This window comes from Sus scrofa, chromosome 6 (genome assembly GCF_054392235.1).
Source record: "Sus scrofa isolate SSC_HxYL_T2T_F1_AM1 chromosome 6, Sscrofa_HxYL_maternal_Yorkshire_Landrace_v2.0, whole genome shotgun sequence".
Lineage (NCBI taxonomy): Eukaryota > Metazoa > Chordata > Mammalia > Artiodactyla > Suidae > Sus > Sus scrofa.
In genome coordinates this window covers 121,624,964-121,639,012 of record NC_139388.1, presented here as the reverse complement: position 1 = coordinate 121,639,012, position 14,049 = coordinate 121,624,964, and the positions used below count along the sequence as shown (strand labels likewise).

The 14,049-nt window shown below is 34.9% G+C and overlaps 1 protein-coding gene across 2 annotated transcripts in view; it reads left to right on the top strand.

Moving 5' to 3' along the window:
* Positions 1-14,049, top strand: part of CCDC178 (coiled-coil domain containing 178) — a 452,566-nt gene that overhangs the window by 72,632 nt on the left and 365,885 nt on the right. For both annotated transcript variants that reach the window (XM_084964434.1, XM_084964435.1), the window contains 2 exons: positions 2,634-2,854; positions 12,531-12,673. In XM_084964434.1, coding sequence (XP_084820560.1) covers positions 2,634-2,854; positions 12,531-12,673 — 364 coding nt within the window. The remainder of the gene's footprint in view (positions 1-2,633; positions 2,855-12,530; positions 12,674-14,049) is intronic.

The window sequence follows — 14,049 nt, the reverse complement described above, 5'->3', positions numbered from 1 at the left end:
AAAGACAGATTTTTTTTTCTGAAGGACTGAAATTTTAATCTAGATACCAGGGAACTGTCTCAGATAAAGTTTCAAAATAAAACAATAGCTCAGTATCAAGTATCATAAAACACAGAGGTATAGATTCAATGAGTTTGAGTTGGTAGAAACAGCAGAATCTTATTCAGAAAGTTGTCAGGTATTGATTACACATGAGATTTATAAAACGGGTATGTTTAATAGATTTCCAGAAATAAAAAGAGAAGTTTAAAATAAAAGTAAGGACTAAGATACTGTTTTTAAAAGAAAACAAATATAACTCAAAATTAATTAACTCTGTGATTGGTTAGATGGCTTATTAGACTAAGGAAGAAAAACATAATAGCTGTAAACTTTGAGGAAATTACATGGAATGCATGCATCACAACTACATAAGGAGAAGGATAAAATAAATAAAATAGTTAAAAGCATAGAGTATAAAATGAGAAGGTATGATTGACTAATAGAAAATCACCATGGAGATAATAATAGTAATATTTAACAAGATAGTGACTAACTTCTTAAAAGAAAAATACTATTGTTTTAATTAGGATAAAAAAGTAAAAAAGGGAATGGTGTCAAACATTGCACAAATTCAAGAAATTAGAAAACGTTTATGCCATTAAGACTTATTAAAATTGTCTTTCATGAGTGAAGAAAGCTAAATTGCTATTTAAAGGAAAATTAATAGCTTTTATTATATCAGAAAAGAAGTGGATTCATAGTTATTGAAATATATGACTTTAGAATTTAGAAAAATAAAAGCAAAATAAATAAAAAGGGAAAAAAAAACAGAAAACCAGTAACAAAATACTTAACTAATGATATATATAACTCAGAAGATATGCAGAATCTTAAGTGAGAAGTGAAACAAGGCCTAAAAGGACAAAAAATCAGTATAACCCAGCCGAATCCAGACTTGCAGACTCCTTCATATAGAACAAACCCATATAACAAATGAGTTTCCAAAGACAAAGATAGCCCCAAGTCCACAGACTACATGGCTCAACAAAAGGACCCGTGTCTAAAAACCCAAGCACTCCCCTGCAAGGGGGAGCCTGAGTTTTGCTTGCTCAGAGCTCCAGACCACTCTGTTGGTCAATAACTCTGCTTGCAATCTCATTGCTCCAGCCTCTGCCTCGTGCTTCACTGCCATTCTAACACAGAGTTAAATGTTGGCTCAGTTAAAAGAGAGGAATGAAAAAAGAGAATAATGGAAAATCGATAGCAGGCTTAATCAAGAACAGAGAAAATCCAATTAGGAATGAAACTGGTATATAAAAATGTAACAATGATTAATAATAATGAAAATATTTAGAACAAAAGTCTTAGAATATTATTAAAACTCCAGACAAATTCACCGAAAAAAATGGGTTGATGAATAAATAGATAACCAAAATATACATATAGCCATTAAAGGAAAGATTTTGACTTAATAACTAAAAATACTTCCCTGCAAAATTCATACATACATATTAAGCCAATAGAACTTTTCTTGCAGTTTAAAACTTCCACAAGATCTTAGCGAACAGAAATAAAAGAAACTACACCTAGTATAAGAAGCTAGCATAAATTATAAAGCAAATTAGATGAGGATAGTACAGATATGAAACATTACAGGCCAGAATCATGAATATAAATGCAAAATATCCTCAGTGAATTCATCAGCAAAATCCACCAAGAAATTTATTAAAAAAAGATGAAAAGAACCCCAAGCTAGCCAACCTAATTTTATTCCAAGAATTCAAGGTTGGGTTAACCTTGAAAATTTACTTAATGAAGAAATCTTGGAGTTCCCGTCGTGGCGCAGTGGTTAACGAATCCGACTAGGAACCATGAGGTTGCGGGTTCGGTCCCTGCCCTTGCTCAGTGGGTTAACGATCCGGCGTTGCCGTGAGCTGTGGTGTAGGTTGCAGACGCGGCTCGGATCCCGCGTTGCTGTGGCTCTGGCGTAGGCCGGTGGCTACAGCTCCGATTCGACCCCTAGCCTGGGAACCTCCATATGCCGCGGGAGCGGCCCAAGAAATAGCAACAACAACAAAAGACAAAAAAAAAAAAAAAAAAAAAAAAAAAAAAAGAAATCTTTTATCTAGTTTCTCTAAAATTATTCTAGTCTGCTAATTGACAATTAAATATGTCAATTAATTGAGGGAAATTTCCATATTTGTAATTTCGAATATTTTTGTACAGAACAAAAATTTTTATCATTTATTCAAATTTTCTTTTCTATTTTTTGATAGCGTTTTGTCATTTTCTTCCTCTTGGCCTTGTAAAACTCATACTGTTTATTACTAGGCCAGTGCATTTTAATGTTTTAATTTTGCTGTTGTGAATGAGATTATTCTGTTTTCAACATAATCTTCATTTTATTGTAGATAAACATTATTTTGTAAATTAATTTTATATATAATTTTCAAGTGATTTTTATATAGTTTAATCCCTTTGATAATGAAGAAAGCAATTTTATAGTACAATACTAAACTTATTTTAGACATGGCAAGATCACAGATAAGTAATTTCTGAAACTAAAGTATTTCATATTTATTATGAAGTAAAGATGTCTTGGAACTTTTGTTTTAAAACCTAATTTTCTTTTTTTCTTATTCTGTGTCTAGAACATGAGGCTTTTTTGAGAGATATTATAGAATTACGATGGCACCTTGAAGATAAAACTCGTCGACTAAAACATTTTGAGGAGCAAAAGAGGAAATTAGAAGAAGCAAATGCAAAGCTTCAAGCAGACATAGACTACATGAATAAACATCGCCCCCTACTGCTCGCAAAGCGGGACCAGGACCTTGAAGCTCTGAGGGAATATTATCAGAAAAAATTTGAGGTAAGTGAAAACAATGGCTGTGCATTTTACAAATTGTTGCTTAGTTATAAAATTTTCAACTATAATAAATTAGCATATCTTTAAAGGTTTCATTCTCGTTGAAAGTTGACTTGCTATTTATTTCCTAAAGGAATTAAGCTATACACAAAATAATCAATGGGCATTAATTTAAATTGTGTCGTCTTCTTTTACTTTTAAACTGAGGAATAGTAATGATGTTTAGTCAGTCTACCAATACAGTTTTAGCGATTTAAAACACTATGGTTTTATTTGAAGCTATAAATCAAACTGAGAAAGAATGTAGATAGAATATATCAGTCAGTTTCATTGTTGATGAAATATGTAACTGAAATATTAAATCTTTTTGGTAATTAACACTTAGTTCTCCTATTTTGGGCTCATATTAGGGAAAAATAAATTATTTATAACTACCACTAAGTGAACAAATTTAACTTTGTATCATTTTTTTTTGATATTTAAAGTTAATAAATTAAGTCATTGTGTCCCCTGTATTCATTTAATTTTCATCCTTCATTCTCCAAAACTACCTCATCATGAAATTCTGTTTCTAAGCAAAATTTGAATAATTTTATACATATGTATATATTTACGCACATTATGTGATATTGTTTTTCATATTATCAAACATTGTATAACTTTCTGCAACTTGTTTTTTAATCTGACATTATTTTGGAGATCAAGCTACTTTTGATAAATATGGATTTAGCTTAGACATTTTATTTGCTATGTTCCATTAAATAGATATCTCATCATTTAATATTTACCATTTTCTCTTGGTCATCTGAGTTGTTTCCCATTTTTGGCTATAATGCTGATTTAACTCTAGACAATAAGTATCCATGATCATGCTTCTCCTTTATTTGTGTGTGAATTTTTCTTGGCTATATATCTAGTGGAATATTTACTGAATCATGGGTTATATACATTTTCAGTTTCATTAGATCAAATCACATTGCTCTCCAAAGTGTCTCTAACAGTTTATATTACTAAAGTAGCAGTTGTGCTGAAGATGTCCCATTTCTCCACTGTGTGTAAGAATTCTGGTATTATCCTTATTCTTAATAGTAGACTCCTTATTTTGGTTGGATGGAAGTGTGTCAGGCTAAAATTCATTTCCAAATTTCCCTTTCTCATGGTATTTCTAATGAGATGTAGGTAGGAGTTATATAGGAGTTTTTAGGAAAAACTTCTTGAAATGGACTGAGTCAGAAGTAGCATCCTTTTGTACTTAGGCATTTGCTAAACTTACAGCAACCCAGATATGAGGGCTGCAGCTCTGACGTTCATTTTATTGCACAAACCACCATTGGCAATGTAAATCAGTATTAAGGGTGGCCAAAGTGAAAGGCAGAAGGAGCCTTATGTCTGTTTCTGTGAGGGAAAAATTAACTACAGTTATGTTTATTTCACTTATTATCTGCTATAGCCAAACCCTGTTCTAACTGATACCACCTCACATTTTTGTCAACATTTTAATTTCATGCATTCAAGTTTGTCGATAGTGTGTTAATTGCTATCCCTTTATTATTTTAGGGTATTTTTTGCTGATGGTAGACATAGGCATGTTTGAGGCAGGGTAAGCGGGGTTGTTGAACAGCTGGAAGACCAGACATGGAAATAGGAGGAAAATAAGAAAATATATTCTAGCAGATCAATATCAAGAAAATAGCAACATTTCTACAGAGCCTATGAATGATGCTGCAATGCTTAATTTTTTGTGTAACTTAGCCAGGCTGGGATGTCCAGGTATTTAGTCAGTCATTATTATGGATTTGCCTGTGAAGCCATTTTTTGGATAAGATTAACATTTAAATAAGTGGACTTTTAATACAGCAGAAGACAAGAAAAAAAAATAAAAGCATCCAAATTGGACAAGAAGATAAAATTCTTTTTGCAAAAGACATGATCTTGAATTTAGAAAAGCCATGATCTTATATTTAGAATTCACAAAAAAAACTATCAGAGCTAATAAGTTTAGAAAAGTTGCAGGATGCTAAAAACAACAAAATCACAGCCAAATGCTGAGCAATCTTCAACGAAATGGACCGGAAACTTTCAAAAAGACATCCTGCTCCAGAAGACAAAGAGGAGGCCACATCAAGAGGTAGGAGGGGCGATTATGCGATATAAACAATGCCATACCTCCCAGGTGAGAAGCCCCACAGACTGGAATTTAACTGTATTCCAGAGACTCACCTACAGGAGTGAGAGTTCTGAGCCCCACGTCAAGTCCCTACATCTGGTGATCTGGCATTGGAAGAAATAGCCCCTGGATCATCTGGCATTGAAGGCCAGTGGGGCTTGTGCACAGGAGCTCCATGGGACTAGGGGAAGTTGAGACCCCATTCTTAAAAGGCACACACAGACTTTCACATGTACTGGGCCCCAGGGCAAAGCAACGTCTCCATAGGAGTTTGGGTCAGAATTGACTGCAGTTCTTGGAGGACTTCCTAAGAAAACAGGGGATGAATGTGGCTTTTTGTCAGGGAAGGCATTGGAAGCTCTTAGGAATATTCATAGCATGCCCTTCTCTGGAGGTGGCCATTTTGGGAAAATCTGGCCCCACCCATCCGTGCTGAGAAGCCTTAGGCCAAATAAAAATCCAGGTAGGATCACAGCCCCACCCATTAGTAAACAGGGTTCCTAAAGACCCCCCAGGTACACAGCCGCCTCTAATCTCATCCAGAGACAGCCCCACACACCAGAGGGATAGGAATCAGCTCCACCTACCAGTGGGCAGACACCAGTCCCTCCCGACTGGAAGCCTACAGTAAGCCCCTGTACCAAATTCAGCCACAAGGGGGCAGACACCAGAAGTAAGAGAGGCTACAACTCTATTATCTGTAAAAAGGTCAACACACCAAAAACCTATAAAAATGAAAAGACAGAGAACTATAACTCAGATAATGGAGAAAGAAAAAACCTCAGAAAAACAACTAAATGATCAGGAGATTATCAGCCTCCAGGAAAAAGACTTAAGACTGTTGATGCTAAAGATAATGCAAGACACTGAAAAAATGCTGGAGGCAAAGATGGATAATTTACAGCAAACGTGAGCTAGGAGACACAAGATTTAAAACTTAGGCAACAAGAGATGCAAAATACAATAACTGAAATAAAAAATTCAATAGAAGCAGCTAACAGCAGACTACAGGAGGCAGAAAAATGAATAAGTGGAGGAAAGCTTAGTGGGAATCACAGATGCGGTACAGAAGAGAGAAAAAAGATTGAAAACAAATGAAGAGAGTCTCAGAGAACTCTGAGACAAAGTTAAACACACCAACATCTGTATTATAGGGGTGCCAGAGGGAGGAGAGAGAAAGGGACAGAAAAAATATTCATAGAGATAATAGCCAAAAACTTCACTAACATGGGAAAGGAACCACTCACTCAAATCCAGGAAGAACAAAGACTACCATATAAAATAAACTCAAGGAGGAACACCCCGAGACACATACTAATCAAACTGACCAAAATTAAAGACAAAGAGAAAATCTTGAAAGCAGCTAGGGAAAAGAAACAAATAACATACAAGGGAACCCCAATCAGGTTATTGGCAGATTTTTCAGCAGAAACTCTGCAGGTCAGAAGGGAGTGGCATGATATACTTAACATGATGAAAGGAAAAAACCTCCAACCAAGATTACCCTACCTAGCAAGGCTCTCATTCAGATTTGAAGGAGAAATCAAAACCTTCAAAGAAAAGCAAAAGCTAAGAGAATTCGACAACACTAAACCAGCTTTACAACAAATACTAAAGGAACTTCTATAGGCAGAAAAGAAAAGGCCACAACCAGAAAGAAAAATACCGCAAATGACAAGGCTCACCAGCAAAGGTATATATACAATAAAGATACAAAATCATCCATGCACAATTATGCCATCAAAATCAGAAATTGTGAGAAGAGGAGGGTACAAATGCATGACAATGAAGATGTGCTTGCAATTAAGAGACCAACAACTTAAAGCAATTACGTATATACATAGACTCTGATATCAAAACTTCAGAATAACTGCAAACCGAAAATCTACAATTGATACACAAATAAGAAAAATCAACTCAAATACAACACTAAAGATAGTTATCAAACCAGAAGAGGAGAGAACAAGAGAAGAAGGAAAGAAAAAAGAACAACAAAACAAATCCAAAGCAACTAATAATATGGCAATAAGACTATACATATCAATAATTACCTTAAATGTAAATGGACTAAATGCCCCAACCAAAAGACATAGACTGGCTGAATGGATACAGACCATTATATATAGGCTATCTTCAAGAGATCAGCTTCACTTCTAGGGACACATACAAATTGAAAGTGAAGGATGGAAGAAAATATTCCATGCAAATGGGAATCAAAAGAAAGCTGGAGTAGCAATACTCATATATGAAAAAATAGACTTTAAAGTGAGGAATATTTTAATGACATAAACGACAGGGACATCTTCTCAGATCTACATCTTAGACTATTGACAAGAAAAACAAAAATAAACAAATGGGACCTAGTCAAACTTAAAAGTTTCCGCACAGCAAAGGAAACCCTAAACACAATGAAAAGACAACCCACAGAATGGGATAAAATATCTGCAAATGAATCAACTGACAAGGGATTAATCTCCAAAATTTATGAACACCTCCTGCAGCTCCATACCAAAAAAACCATCAAACCCATCAAAAAAAAGTGGGCAGGAGATCTAAACAGGCAGTTCTCCAAAGAAACAGAACACATACAGATGGCCAAAAACACATGAAAAGATGGTCAACATCACTCATCATTAGAGAGATGCAGATCAAAACCACTATGAGGTGCCACCTTTCACCGGCCAGAATGGCCATCATCAAAAAGTCTACAAACAGTAAGTGCTGGAGAGGGTGTGGAGAAAAAGGAACCCTATGACACTGTTGGTGGGATTGTCAATTGGTGCAACCACTGTGGACAACAGGATGGAGATTCCTCAGAAAACCAAACAGAGAACTACCATTGGATCCAGCAATCCCACTCCTGGGCCCCTATCCAGAGAAATCCATGACTTGAAAAGACACATGTATCCCAGTGTTCACCGCAGCACTCTTTGTGATAGCCAAGACATGGAAACAACATAAATGTCCATCGACAGAGGAGTGGATCAAGAAAAGGTGGTACATATACACAGTGGGATATTACTCAGCCATTAAAAGGAATGAAATACTGGCATTTTTAGCAACATGGATGGACCTAGGAATTATCATGCTAAGTGAAGTCAGTCAGACAATGAGACACAAACATCAAATGCTTTCACTGACATGTGGAATCTGAGAAAAGGACACAATGAACTTCTTTTCAGAACAGATGCTGACTCACAGACTTTGAAAAACTTATGGTTTCCAAATGAGACAGGTTGAGGGGTCGGTGGATGCACTGGGGTTTTGGGATGGAAATGCTATAAAACTGGGTTGTGATGATCATTGTACAACTATAAATGTAGTAAATTCATTGAGTTATATAAAAAAAAGTTACAGGATGCAAACAACACAGAAAAGTCAGTGGTGTTTTCATATACTAGCTGAATGACTAAACCAAATGTGCTATACCCATGCTATGGAATATTATTCAGCCATAAAAAATGAAGTACTGATACATGTATCAGGATGGGTAAATGTTGAAGCATTATCCTAAATAAAAAATCCAGATTAAAAAAACCCACATATTGTGTGAAATATCCAGAAAAGGTAAATCCATAAAGACAGAAAGAAAATTAGTGGTTGTTAGGGAGTGGGGGTATGTGTAATATAGTGTTTTGTTTGTATTACAGCTTTGTGTTGTTTTGTTTTATTCTATTTTAACTGAGGCCCTGGCTGGAGGCCTGCTGAAGTAATTCAATGGCTTAAATAATTGAAGACCTCTAGCCAGTGTGCTTGAGTCTTAGTATGTTGCTACTTGCAGACCAAGCTCAAAGGCTCAGTGTAACCTTCAGCTTCTAAAAGCAGCTCAGCCTCTTAACATCACAGAACCACAAAAATATCCAAATCAAGAGAGTATCCATGTGTTTTACCAGTCTCACACTAAGGCACCCTGAGAGCTTTCCTTGGAGATGCATTTGCCTCATATGATATCACCAACACCCCATAATTTGAGACCAGTACTCCAGCAATACCTATAGGACAGATTAGACATGGGGCATTATTTATTGCTTTTATTCCGTTGATAGAAATTCTGCTGTATTTCCTGGGATTTTTGTTTGCTTATCCCATCATCTTAGTATAATCCTTGCTCCCTATCAGAATATATACTGCTACAATCCTGTGCCTGAAGGAAAATCTTGTTACTAATATCTGTGCTATTCTAAAAATTAATGTGCACATAAGCACAGTTTTATTTCCTCCCCTTCCAAAGCAGTATACTTTTTATTTTATTATATTGCCTTAAGTTAGTCTAGAGCTTTCATTGGCTCAGATCTCTACTACAAAGCTGACTAGTTGAAGTGGTAATATTTGTGGCATCATTGTCAGATTCCCAATTTCAAAGGTGAAATATTAATTTTTTTCTATTAAGTTAGATGTTACATGGTGATAGATTTGCTAATTATTTTTTTAGTGTTTTAAATCCAAGTTCATGAGTAAGAAAGTCATGTAATTGTTTAATAATGTTCCTGTCGGGTTTTAGTTTTAGGGGTTTGCTAGATTCTTCAAGGTAACTGGGGATTATTTCTTCTTTCCCTACCTGGAAGAGTGGTATAAGACTAACATTAATTAGAGTTTGCCATTGAAGCCACTTGACTACAGTTTTTCAGTTTTGCTTTCAATTTCCTCAATAAGATACTCTATTTCTTCTTGTGATCTTTTTGGTTAGTTGTAGTTTTCTATGAATATGTCCATTTCATCAAAATTTCAAATTTGTTGGAAGTTCTTGTATCTTTTTATCTTTTCTATAGTTTATACACTATGTAGTGGTCTCCTTTTTCACTCCTAATATTTTCTGTGCCTTCTCTTTTTTATTTCCTAAACATTATGTTTCATGTGTATAATATTATATATTTCTTTCTCTGTATACACTGTAACCATCTATCACCATATAGTTGGCCCTCCTTTACCTGTTTCAGCCTGCCACTCCTCTCTGATAACCACTACTCTTTTCTGTGTATCTACATGTTTGTTTTGTTTTATCTATTCAATTATTATTATTATTTGTATTTTTTTTTCTTTTTAGGATCATACCGGTGGCATATGGAAGTTTCCATGCTAGAGAAAAAATCAGAGCTGTAGCTGCCGGCCTATGCCACAGCCACGGCAAAACAGGATTCAAGCCACATCTATGACCTTATGCCATAGCTCATGGCAATCCTGGATCCTTAACCCACTGAGTGAGGCCAGGGATCGAACCCGCATCCTCATGCATACTAGTTGGGTTCATTAACCCCTTAGCCATGATTGGAACTCCAGTTATTTTTTTAACATTGCACATATGATACTTGTCTTTCTCCATCTGATTTATTGCACTTGGCATAATACCCTTAAGGTCTGCCCATGTTGTTACAAATGGCAAGATTTCTTTCTTTTATAGTTGAGTAGTATCCATTCTATATATATCCATTCTATATATATACACACCACATTTTCTTTACCCATTCATCCCCTGATGAGCACGTAGGTTGTTCCATATCTTGGCTATTATATATAATGCTTCAGTGAACATAGGAGTGCAGGTACCTTTTCAAATTACTGTTTTCATATTTTTTGGATTAATACCCAGAAATGGAATAACTGGATTATATGGTAGTTCTGTTAATTTTTTGAGAAATCTCCATAATGTTTTCCATAGTGGCTATACCAATTTATATTCCAACTAACAGGTCACAAGGGTTCCCTTTTGTGCACAACCTTTCAACACATGTTATTTCTTCCTTTTTTTGATGATAACCATTCTAATGGTCATGAAGTGAAATCTCACTGTGGTTTTTATTTTCATTTCCGTAATAACTAGTGATGGTGAACACCTTTTCATGTGCCTCTTGGCTCTCTATATGTCTCATTTGGAAAAAAAGTCTGTTTAGCACCTTTGCCCATTTTTAAGTTAAGTTATTTATTTTTTTTTTGTTGAGTTGTGAGTTCTTCATATATTTTGGATATTAATTCCTTATTGAAAATGTGATTAGTGATTATCTTTTCCCATTTGGTAGCTTGTCTTTTTATTTTATTGATGGTTTCCTTTGATGTGCAGATGATGTAATTATGTACACATGAAATCTAGACAAGTCCACAGATGAATTTTAGTTGTATACAAAGGTAAAATTTAAAAATCCACACATTCCTATATACCAGCAACCAATACAAAAATAAAATTTATTTTAAACTAGCATTTGTTATAACATAGAATATAAAGTATCTAGAAGTAACTGTAACAAATGATATGTAAGGTCTCTACATGGAAAATTAAGAATATTACTGAAAGAAATTTAAAAGTGCTACATAGGTAAGCTATATTAATGTACTAGATGATTAAATTTTGTAAAATTCTCTCCAAATTTATCTGTAAAATAAATGCAATCATAAAACCTCAACAGGTTTTTTCTTGTAGAGTTTTACAAGCTAATTCTAAAATGTATGTGGTATATGTATACAGTGGAATGTAAGTCAGCCTTTAAAAAGAAGGAAACCTGCCATATTGTAACAACATAGATGGACCCAGAGGACATTATTATGCTAAGTAAATAAAAAGGTGACAGACATACTGCATGATTCCACTGACGTAAGATGTCTATAATAGTCACACTCATAGAAGCAAAGAGGTAGGGGCTTTGGGAGGGGGAATGGAGAGTTGTTGTTCAGTGGTTATAAAGACTTAGTTCTGCAAGATGAGTGTTAGGAATCTGCTGTATAGTATAGTGCCTACAGTTAACAGTACTGTATTGCACACTTAAAACTTTGTTAAAGGATAGTTATCATGTTAAATATTCTTATCACAGTAAAGTAATAAAATGAAATAAAATAAAAATTAATGAAAATTACTGTTTTTTTCAGGAGGCTACTGCCTTATATTGATCTATCACTTGGCCCCCGGGGAAAGGACTGCTTACTCCCTAGTACTTTCTTCTACTCCTATCCCTCCAACTTTCCAACAGAACATCCTGAACTGTAATTCCTTTCAACCATGACCTCTTTAACCATCCTTAGTTTAACAGAGAAGGGAGAGCTGGAGAGAGAAGGGAGAATGTTTATGATATCTGATAAGTAATGGAAACAGTAGAGAGGAAATATTTTGTACTCTTGCATTAAGATAATAGTGATTATTCATGAGTGAGAAAATTATAGGTAATTTAAAATTTTTTCATTTTTCATCTGTTTTATGATTTTTCTATAATAAACTATTATTTGAAAAATAAAAGCAATAAAAAGTCATAGTTTTTTATGGATGAAAAGATAATGATTTTGTTTTGAACATGTTAACCAGGATATTGAAGATATTTTCTTCAGAAACTTCTATATCTCTAATATTGATGCCTTTCAGGGTAAAAGAAGCCTGAAACTCTACTCTGCTAAACAGTGGACTAAATATGGGAAGAAAATTGAAATAACATTTATAATCTAAATCAAGACTATTCTAAGTCCTTTCTCTTGTCTGATTATTTTAATTAGCCATTAAGTACTTATATTATCACACATATTTCTTACTTCTAGGTAATGGAGCTATACAAACAAATTCATGGAGAACTTGAAGAAGCCATAGAAAATCTCAAAAAAGCGAAATTGAATGCTAAACAAAATAGAGAACACATGGAAAAGGATATTCGTGATGATGAAATAAGTATAGAGGCCTACAAGTAAGTATTTTCCACAGATTTTATTTATAGCATTTAGAAATAAAATATTAATTAAAAATGTAATTTATATTCCTATATAAAAAATTCAGATAAAGGAAAGAATCTTAATTACTCATTTATCTTATTACCAAGTTTATATATAAATAAAATATGCACTTTTTACACATGCAAACTAGTGTGTTTAAATTCCTAAAGCAGTAGGAATTTCAAAGCTCTGTGTCATTTCAGAGCTCTTTGTGTGTATTGCCAAAATGTCTACGGATATGTACACAACAATATATGTCCCTGTTAAATATGTGAAAAAGTGACTATTTAAAAAAAATTACAGCATGGGTTATTATAAAAAATTATATAGCCTTGTATTAATTATAAATATAGCATCTAATTAATTAACTCACATTTATTTTATTTCTAATAAAATGGAATAGTTAAAAATATAGATTAATTATATTTTGCATAATTGACTTTTATTACATTTCTTATATATTTGTATTTTATGACATTCTTCTAGTTCCTCTTGTTGGTTTTAAATTCTTCATGTTTCTGTGTGATACAAGATTGTTATGTATTGAAATTGGTCAATGATTTAGTATAGATCATAGGTATTTAGGATATGGTTCCTGGCACAGTTGAGTACAGAGCCCAGGTTATTGGCCTGATAGTGGGCAGGGCCTGGGCCCTCTTGGTCCCAGGGCAGGGGTTTACTTGCTGATGGGCAGGCTGAGTTTGCAGTCTGTGGGATTGGGGCTTTCTTGAGTCTGTGTCTGCTCTCTGGTGGGTGAGGCTGGTTCAGAGGTTAGAGCAGACCCTCTAGAGGGCAGGGTGAGGGCCTAGGGAATTCAGGGACTGGTGCCTGCCCACTAGTGGGTGGATCTGGGTACTAGACCCTTTGGTGGGCAGGGATGTAACCAGAAGTGGTTATGGGCCCAGGGAATCTTAAGGCAGCTTGTCTGCTGGTGGGTGGGGCTGTGTCCCTCCCCATTTTGATGCTTGGCCTAGGTATCTCAATATTGACACTTAAAGGCTGTTGAGTGGACTAGATCTCAGGGCTAATGCGCTAGAGGGAGGATTCCACAATGACAGTTGTCAGCAGCAGCCTTAGCTGAGGCAACTAGGGAGGTTTGGCTGTACTCTTTTTCTCCAGTCTGTTAGAAATGTTCTCATGGTAATAGGAGAGGAGTAAGAGCAAGCCAGCACACTCACACATGAACATCCAAATGACTAGGATAAGTCAAAAAACAAGGGTCAAAGTCAGGTAGAGAAACCTACAAGGTTGCATGACAAGGGAAGAGTATGCAGGAACAGATGAAGATTTGAGACCATAATGGCCTCAATTTTCTACCCTCTTAGTCTTGTTTTGATATCTTGAAGCTATC